A 9,726-nucleotide genomic window follows, 5' to 3' on the forward strand; every position below is an offset into this window, starting at 1 on the left:
ATTTTGGGGCGTAATCAGGTATATTTTGAAGATGCTTTAGCATGTATAACTTTTTGCAAAAAAGATTTGGAAATCATATATTACACATAGTGGGGCAAAAGTTCGAATTGTGGGGCAAAAGTACGAGTCATGTGGCAACTTTAGGTAAAAACCTTAAATTGTGCAAAATGTACATATGATCTCTAAGAATGATGGAATTAGTAAGAAAATTCGATCAAAGTTGAAAAAAATGTTGTTTTATCTGGATTTGGTGGAAAACTACTAATTTTTAGTGTATTAAATTTAACCCTGATTTGGGTAAAATGCAGATTGAACTTTAAAGTGTATTCCAGTTCCAACATCGGTTTTGTCGAAAAATCGGAAAAATTGCCTTACGTAATAAATGGACAGGCCCTATGGGCACGAAACATGGACCTTACGTGCAGAGGACCAACGCGCCCTTGGAGTTTTCGAACGGAAGGTGTTGCGTACCATCTACGGCGGAGTGCAGATGGAAGACGGGACTTGGAGAAGGCGAATAAACCACGAGCTGCATCAGCTGCTGAGAGAACCAACCATCGTCCATACCGTGAAAATCGGAAGGCTACGGTGGGCGGGTCACGTCATCAGGATGTCGGATAGCAACCCGACTAAAATGGTTCTCGAGAGTCATCCGACCGGTACAAGAAGACGTGGAGCGCAGCGAGCTAGGTGGGTCGACCAAGTGGAGGACGATCTGCGGGCCCTACGCAGAGTGCGGAACTGGAGACAAACAGCCATGGACCGAGTGGAATGGAGGCGGCTTCTATGTACAGCAGAGGCCACCCCGGCCTTAGCATGATCGGTTAGATAAGTATGAGTTTCAAATAGGTCATCAAACACGGTAAGTCTAGCTTAGAATAATTTTATTTAATTCTCGGCTCGAACACGATCTTGTACGGTTTTGGTGAAAGCGTAATTCCTGGCAGTAGTTTCAGGCTTGGCACTTCTGAGCCATTTACCGGTAATCGAAGCCTAAAACTCTGTAAAATTCCAACCAGAAACGTAAACATACACGATCGTGCCAATGAATCCCCAAGGCATCTTCTTCTCCCCAGACCAAACGGAATCAATCGATCAGTGTTGATGATTTTCCCATCGGAACTGAGGAAACGTTCGGGTCTGAAGTTTTCAGGGTCGCCCCAATGTTCCGGATCCATTTGAACTGTGTCAAGTCCCATCAGGATGGTGGCATTTTTTGGAACTCGGTAGCCTGCAAGTGTACATTCGGAGAGCGCTCTCCTGGGACCACCGATCGGTGCAATTTGGTGCAATCTCATTACTTCGAGTAAGAAAGCCTCAGTGTAGGGCAAACTTGTACGATCGTAATTCATGGGTATTTCGTCTTGATGCAAATTTTCATCGATTTCTGTGTGGATCTTTTTCTGGATTTCATTGTTCATAGCTAATACCATAAGGGCAATGTCGATGGTAGTACTGGTTGTCTGCGAACCAGCAATGAATATATCAAGTATGATCATCGTTAACTGCAGATCAGTGAACGTAGAGCTTGGATCATCTTGTCTACCTTTCATTTCCTTGATAAAGGCGTAGATCAAATCATCCGAACATTTCTCTTCAGTATATTCCTGATGATGTGTCTCGATGGCTGGCCTGAAAAACTCGAGAATTTCTTGATTGAATCGCTTGATTAGGTTGTACCCAGTCCACTCTGGAGCAATATGACGCAGCCATGGCAGTTGACTCAGTACACCTCCGGACATGTCGAATGCCTTGGATCTATCTCGCATGAGTTTCAGTAATCTTGGAAGTCTTTGATCATTCCGTGGAATTCTCGAACCAGTTGTAAAAGTCCACAGCACATTGATAACACCGATCGGAAGGATACTGCCGGGCCAAACAGGTTCACCTTCCAAATCTCTGATGATCCCAATTAACTCTTTCAGCTCGTTTTGTATGTGCAGCTGCATTGGTTGCCTTCCATAGCCCGCTTGTCGCAGATGGCGTACGACGAAATTCCTATGTTCTGTCCAAAATGGTCCATCCGTAAAGGTCATTCCTAACCTGAAAAAGGCGTTCATTATAATGATCGTATCAAGTTTTATTAACTGATCCTCACCTAGTACCCATGGTTCTCAGTCGAATAAAGAAATTATCAGGTCGGCCGTCGAAATCCTCCTTGGTAAGAGCTTCCACAACGGCCGGATACTGTAGAGCCACAACAACGTATTCCTGGCCTAGTTTGAGTCCTATAACAGGGCTTTTGTACTGCTTGGATATGGCTTTGAAGGCTAAATGTTGACCACCGCAGTCACGAGTCAATTTGCGGATCAGAGGCGTATTACCGACGATAGGGAGCCATTGGGGACCTGATTGACAAATAAAGAAACAGTTTTGATTTTTAAATATTGTGGGATAAGTTGCTCAGATAAAATACATTCTAATGGGCGTCCAGTAAGAAAAACATAACCCGCATATCCCCGATACTGATGATAGAGAAGCATCTTACGTACAGCTTGAACGGTAGCTGTAGCATGGAACCCGGTAAAATATAAGATGATACAAGCAAAAGCGGAAGCAACAGGTCCACCTACATATTTCTGGACAAAAAATGCGTCTGGAAAAAGTGGAATAATGCGAGGAAATAGAGCTGCATCTCCAGAAAATTCTGCTAAAATCTTAAAACAATTCGGATCGGCGGAAGTCTCTTAATGGACGAACGTTAGATGACAAAAAAGTGGAAGGAGCACCTTGTTGAGCACCTGAAAGACGTGGAGAAAGTTGATACGGGAAAGTTAAAAATATCATCCACCAGCTCAGAAACAACAAATTAGATGGCTAGGACACGCCATTGACACGCCTATACCTATAGCATGGAGTGACAGTAGAGACATTAAGGGCCCAATTTTGTTCGATCAGCACATTTTGGGGCCGTTTTTTTATCTGTATTAACGAGATTTTTATCCCTAGGCTAGTTCATCTCGGGACCCACGCTTTACTTCCCTTCCGAAGGAAGAACCCACAGTTTGTGAGTTTGTCGGGAGTCGATTTCAGGTCCTCGGCGTGGTATATGGTCAAGTGTTCTAACCATCACACCAGGTCCGCTCCTGGGGTCATTTTAACAAAAGAGATGTTGACAACAATGCCTGTCAGTGGGTTGGGCTAGGGTGATATTACAGAATTTGGTAAGGTGAGCCCAGATCAATTGACCACCTGTTTGCACCGGTTACTAGTTATAATCAGTTACCGAAGAAATGAAAGAAAGGGGTTATTTGCCTTATCCAATATAAAGACAACATATAAAAAGTGATAATTTTTTAGCGTTGTTAGTATTTAGTTGCGCCTACATAGTTTTTTTTTCTAGATCCTTTTGTTTCGTGAATCAATTGATCGTTGGAAGTTATCAAACCGGCTCCATCTACGGCCGGTCGACAATAAATTGATATTCATCGTACTTCTTCGAGAAATACCGTGACTACCAGTGCTAAGAGGAAAGTCATGGACTTCCACTGCTTTCTTGGGCAGCTTACCAAATTGATAAGCCTATATTCGCGAGGGTTTTTGGAGTACATATAATATCTTTGGAAATCAGTACAATAGTAGACTATCTTCCATGGACATGTAGGATGTTGCATCGCATCTGTAATTTAATAACAATTCATTGATCACGCTTGTAGATCTACCTGTATTCGCGAGAGTTCTGGAATAACCTAGAAGATCCTTGGAAATCATTAAACAGAACTCTCTTGTTTGGACCTAAAGGATGTTACATTGCATCAGTAATGTAATAACAACGCATTGAATACCCTTGTAGATTTCAATGCCTATATTCGCCAGAGTACCAGGACATCTATGGAAATCACTGCTCTACAAAAGATTCTTTCGTGGACCTGTAGGATGTTACTTCGCGTCACTAATATAATAAAAATCCATTGATTACGCTTGTAGACCTTCAGCCTTTACAAACGGATGGTCTTGGATAACCTAGTTCCTCGGCAGAATCATGCTTCATGGGCCATTAGAATGTTGCACCGTATCAGTAATGCAACAACAATAAATTAATTATGCTTTCAGATCTAAGAAGCTGTCCATTAATTACGTAAGGAATTTTTTGTGATTTTCCGACACCCCTTCCCCCCTTGTAATATACTTTGTATAAGAACCCAAAAATGTTTGTATGGCGCGAAAGATTTCTCTAAAGCCCCCTCCCTCCCGCTATAAACCCTTACGTAATTAATGAACAGCCCCTAAGGCATTCACTATCTTGAATTCTTGGATGAACTAGGACTCCATTGAAAAATAGTTTTTAACAGAATGATGCTCAAAAGACCTGTAGGATGATACATCGTATATCAGTAATGTAATCGATTGAATACGCTTGTAGTCTTTCATGCCATAACTTGAAATCTCTTGGATAACCTAGATCATCTTGTTCTTTGCAGAACAATACTGAATGGAGCTGTAGGATGTTGCACCGTATCAGTAATGTAGCAACATTCCATTGATTATGCTTGTAGATCTTAAGCACACGCTGAAGTTCTTGGATTACCAAGAAAGACTTTGAAAAGTAGTTCTCTACAGCAACTTGCTTCATGGACATAGGCTGTTACACCGCATCTATAATGTAACAATAACTCATTGCTTACTCTTATAAATCTTTGGACCTTTACTAGTCGAAGTTCATGGAAGACCTAGAACATCTTTGGAAACAATTTCTCCATTCACCCATGCTCCATGGACCTATTAGATGTTACAGCGCATCCGTAATAGAACAATAAGCCACTGATTACGCTTACAGGTCTTAAGGTCTTCACTCGCAGAAGTTTTTGGATGGCCTAGAAAATCTTTGAAGATTACTTCTCTTCAGAACTACATATGCTCCATGCACAAGTTGAATGGTAGACTGAATCAGTAATGTAACAACACTTCATTGATTACGCTTACAAATTTTCAGGCCTTTTCTCACAAAAGTTCTTGAAGGATCTACAACATCCATGCTTTTAGATCTTCAGGCTTTTACTCGCGGAAGTTTTTGATTACCCTAGAAGATTTTTAAGAATTAGATCTTTATCGAACCATACTACAAGAACACCCTCCCCCCACTCACTTTCCACATACTTTCTGCATGCTTCAGACTGTTTACAAAGCCCTTCTTACCCCTCAAACTCCCTTCAGCCAATACGAACTACACAGATCGAAGAAATAGTGTAAAATTATGTGACATATGATGCACATTATTGGAGCGTGGGATATTACAGAAGTTTACATGATATATCATGTAAATGTCATGAAATATCATGTAAGCTGCCATTATAGGGTATATGTACCATTCCTTGGCCTAATATGCAAGCCGCCTTGACAATTTTGACCATAACTCATGAATTAATAGGACTAGAAATAATATGTTGACCCTATTACACATTCTGGGCAATGCATGTTTCACCAATTGGAAGTAAACTAACGCAAATATTCAATAATTTACTTAATTTAGTTGAAAAGATTCGATGCGATGGTATGCAACGTTGGTGTATGGTACAAAAATTGGTCTATTAGTGGATTCAACGTTGGCCTATTGCTTTCCATGCACTAGAACCACTTATTATCTCATTTTTTCAATATTTCTGCTGAAGTATTATCTCTGTTTGTTCACCAATCTTACTTTTGAATTACATTTTCGGAGCCTAATTAAAAAAAAACTATAAATAAATCACTTAAACTAAAGTTCTTTCTTAATTTAGTAACGAAAACAACGCAACCCTATTATTTTGTTATATTTTTACAGTCACCGCACACAAAATCTTTCTTCCTGTTCGTTCTTTCTGGTTCTTACGCAGGCAATTTTGTTGACGTAACTTTATCGGTGTTGTTGACGTCACTTTACTGATGGGCCAAGATTTGGGTACATAGTAAAAAAATGTCCTCAATATTCGGCCCACATTCAATCTGTTAAATATTTATTATTCGTTGAAAACAAATATACAAGTTCAAAATAGCGTCTTTGACCGTCGCATCAAATGTTCAGTTATTGAAAAGTCAATTCGAAATGCTCCAGAATCATGTCATTTATGATCATGTGCATAGACTACCCGCTAAGCCGAAGAATCATGGCGTCAAGAGTGGAACAAACCACTCTTAAGTAAATTTTAGCTTAAGAAACTGTTATTCAGCTAGTTCTGTTTCTTGGGTAACGATGAGCCTAGTTCATCTGTATATTAAGTTTAATAATAGTTTGGATGACTTACACAGCAAAAATTTCTGAAATTTACACCCGAAGTTATCATTTTTTTAAAGACACTACACCGTCTTCAACCAAAGGTTTCACAGACTGAACGAGCACTAACATGAGACACGAAACACCCAGTGGTCCAGTGGAGAATTTTCCGTTTGACGAAAAGTTTTCATCGACTGGATGTGTGCAATATGACGGGGTCCTTTTGCTACAGGTTATATGATGTAACATTTTTTAACTATGTAGAACATTGTTTGCTAAATTTTCAGAAGGTTTAGACATGTTTGACTACAAACACATGTTAGATTACATATCGCAGTTTTACTGAAGGACAGGATCCATGGTGCGAACGTTTAGAGGTAATCATACCATCTACCAGAGCTGCGGCAACACATGCAAGCTGGGAACAGCTTTCATCGTGATGGATGATATGCAGAGGCGCGTGATCGGTTGATGGCCGATCGACGAAAGAATGTGCAGGTTAAGGATCAAGGGCCGATCCTTCAACTTCAGCATAATAAACGTGCACAGCCCACACTCCGGAAGTACTGATGATGACAAGGACGCATTTTACGCGCAGCTTGAACGCGAGTACGATCGCTGCCCAAGCCATGACGTCAAGATCATCATAGGAGATTTACACGCTCAGGTAGGCCAGGAGGAGGAATTCAGACCGACGATTGATAAGTTCAGCGCCCACCAGCAGACGAACGAAAACGGCCTACGACTCATTGATTTCGCCGCCCCCAAAAATATGGCCATACGTAGCACCTTTTTCCAACCCAGCCTCCCTTATCGTTACACCTGAAGATCACCACAGCAGACGGAATCTCAAATCGACCACGTTCTGATTGGCGGACGGCACTTCTCTGACCCAGGACCTATCGTGTCGCCAACATCGACTCCGACCACTATCTGGTGATCTCCTTCATCAACAATGTACGGTACCGGCAACCGCCACGGTACAACCTAGAGCGACTGAAGCAACCGGATGTCGCCTCAGCATACGCGCAGAATCTCGAGGGCGCGTTGCCAGACGAGGATGAGCTCAATGAGGCCCCTCTAGAGGACTGCTGGAGTACAGTGAAAGCAGCCATCAACGACGTAGCCGAGAGCACTATCGGATACGTGGAACGGAATCGACAGAACGAATGATTCAACGAAGAGTGCAGAACGGTTTTGGCGGAGAAGAACGCAGCGAGGGCGGTAATGCTGCAGCAAGGGACCCGACAGAACGTGGAACGTTACAAACAGAAGCGGAAACAGCAGATCCGCCTCTTTCGGGAGAAAAAGCGCCGCCTGGAAGAAGCGGAGTGTGAAGGCGTGGAGAACGTAGGCACGGGAGCCCACGGCAACGGAGGAAACGACGACACCAGTGCAGCGGAGGACGGAAATGAACCAACTCCCACGCTGAGGGAAGTTAAGGGTGCCATTCACAAGCTCAAAACTAACAAAGCAGCTGACAAGGATGGTATCGCAGCTGAGCTCATCAAGATGGGCCCAGAAATACTGGCCACCTGTCTGCATCGGCTGATAGTTAGGATCTGGGAAACCGAACAGCTACCGGAGGAGTGGAAGGAAGGGGTAATCTGCCCCATTCACAAGAAAGGCGACCATTTGGAATGTGTGAACTTCAGGGCGATCACTATTTTGAATGCTGCCTACAAAGTGCTATCCTAGATCATCTTCCGTCGTCTGTCACCTAAAACGAATGAGTTCGTGGGAAATTATCAAGCCGGCTTCATCGACGGCCGGTCGACAACGGACCAGATCTACACCGTACGGCAAATCCTCCAGAAATGCCGTGAATACCAGGTCCCAACGCACCACCTGTTCATCGACTTTAAGGCGGCATACGACAGTATCGACCGCACAGAGCTATGGAAAATCATTAACGAGAACAGCTTTCCCGGGATGCTTGCCAGATTTATGAGAGCAACGATGGACGGTGTGCAGAACAGCGTAAGAATTTCGGGTGAACTATCCAGTTCATTCAAATCTCGTCGGGGACTGCGACAAGGTGATGGACTCTCATGCCTACTCTTCAACATCGCCCTGGAAGGTGTTATGCGACGAGCCGGGCTGAACAGTCGGGGTACGATCTTCATGAAATCCAGCCAATTTGTCTGTTTTGCGGATGACATGGATATTATTGCTAAAACATTTGGAACGGTGGCAGAACTGTACACCCGCCTGAAACGTGAAGCAGCAAAGGTTGGACTGGTGGTGAATGCGACTAAGACAAGGTACATGCTGGTAGGTGGGACCAGACGCGACAGGACAAGCATTGGCAGCGATGTTACGATAGACGGGGATACTTTCGAGGTGGTAGCAGAATTCATCTACCTCGGTTCCTTGCTAACGGCTGACAATAATAACGTGAGCCGTGAAATACGGATGCGCATCAGCAGTGGAAGTCGTGCCTACAACGGGCTCCAGATGAAAATGCGGTCAAAAAGATTCACCCCCCGCAACAAATGTACCATGTACATGACGCTAATAAGACCGGTGGTCCTCTACGGACACGAGACATGGACGATGAGGACCTGCAAGCACTCGGAGTTTTTGAGCGACGCGTGCTAAGAACAATCTTCGGCGGCGTGCAGGAGAATGGGGTGTGGCGGCGAAGGATGAACCACGAGCTCGCTGCACTCTACGGTGAACCCAACATCCTGAAAGGGGCTAAAGCTGGACGGATACGGTGGGCAGGACATGTTGCAAGAATGCCGGACAACAACCCTGCAAAGTTGGTGTTTGCTAACGATCCGGTTAGAAGGCGTGGTGCGCAGAGGGCACGATGGGAGGACCAGGTGCAGCGTGAACTGGCGAGCGTTAGGCGTGACCGACGTTGGAGAGCTGCAGCTACAAATCAAGTATTATGGCGGCAAATTGTTGATTCAGTATTATCATGAATTTGATGTTGAACTAAATAAATGAATGAGCTAATACTGTTTCAGAAATTTACAGCCACTAGTAGTTTAATTTACATTACGAGGATCGATAAAAACTGACGACATTCGTACCAGGTGGAAAATTTGGAGGTCTCCTAATCTCTCGCCATAGCCAACTGACGAGTGCGGTGGTCAAAACACTGGTTATCACTAGTATTATCATCGTAATGTTTAATATTTCTGTCACTATTCACAGCTGCTCATAACATTGTTAAACTTGCAGCGATCAAACCAGCTCTTTCGGTTTTGTATGTTAAAACAGTTCGTATCTCTTCAACACTTTTTGCGGCAACCCGACGAAACTAGCAAATGCGACCGTTCATGCACAACGAACGTTAACACGAACAAACTACACACGTTACAATCAATTTCAAACTAACAACGATGGAAAGATTGCATCGATGGTCTAACTGCCCACGGTATGTTCTACGCTACGGCCAAACTAAAACTGAACAGATTCAGAACACAACAGCCACTTTTGCAAGTTTATTCCTTGTTAAATCGAGTTACATTAATTATAGACTTAGAGGAGATAAAAGGACTTCCAATCATATTGAAAACAGTTTT

At 43.3% G+C, this 9,726-nt stretch overlaps 1 protein-coding gene across 1 annotated transcript; it reads right to left on the bottom strand.

The window, feature by feature from the left end:
* Positions 1–860: 860 nt before the first annotated feature.
* Positions 861–9,725, bottom strand: LOC109404909 (probable cytochrome P450 305a1). Its single transcript, XM_029879083.2, has 3 exons — positions 9,232–9,725; positions 2,099–2,348; positions 861–2,043 (listed from the first exon to the last, which is right to left on the bottom strand). Exons 1-3 carry the CDS (start codon positions 9,320–9,322, stop codon positions 885–887), a joined length of 1,500 nt encoding a protein of 499 aa, XP_029734943.2. The 5' UTR covers positions 9,323–9,725; the 3' UTR covers positions 861–884.
* Between the last annotated feature and the right edge of the window lies 1 nt (position 9,726).

Source organism: Aedes albopictus, chromosome 2, assembly GCF_035046485.1.
Source record: "Aedes albopictus strain Foshan chromosome 2, AalbF5, whole genome shotgun sequence".
NCBI lineage: Eukaryota > Metazoa > Arthropoda > Insecta > Diptera > Culicidae > Aedes > Aedes albopictus.

What these genes read in the sequence shown, in the direction of transcription:
- LOC109404909 (XM_029879083.2), bottom strand. Translation starts at nt 9,322, where the DNA reads ATGATAATACTAGTGATAACCAGTGTTTTGACCACCGCACTCGTCAGT. An exon ending in ACCTCCAAATTTTCCACCTG is followed by an intron (nt 2,349 to 9,231) that starts GTACGAATGTCG and finishes TTTGTCAATCAG; the next exon opens with GTCCCCAATGGCTCCCTATC. An exon ending in CTGAGAACCATGGGTACTAG is followed by an intron (nt 2,044 to 2,098) that starts GTGAGGATCAGT and finishes CGCCTTTTTCAG; the next exon opens with GTTAGGAATGACCTTTACGG.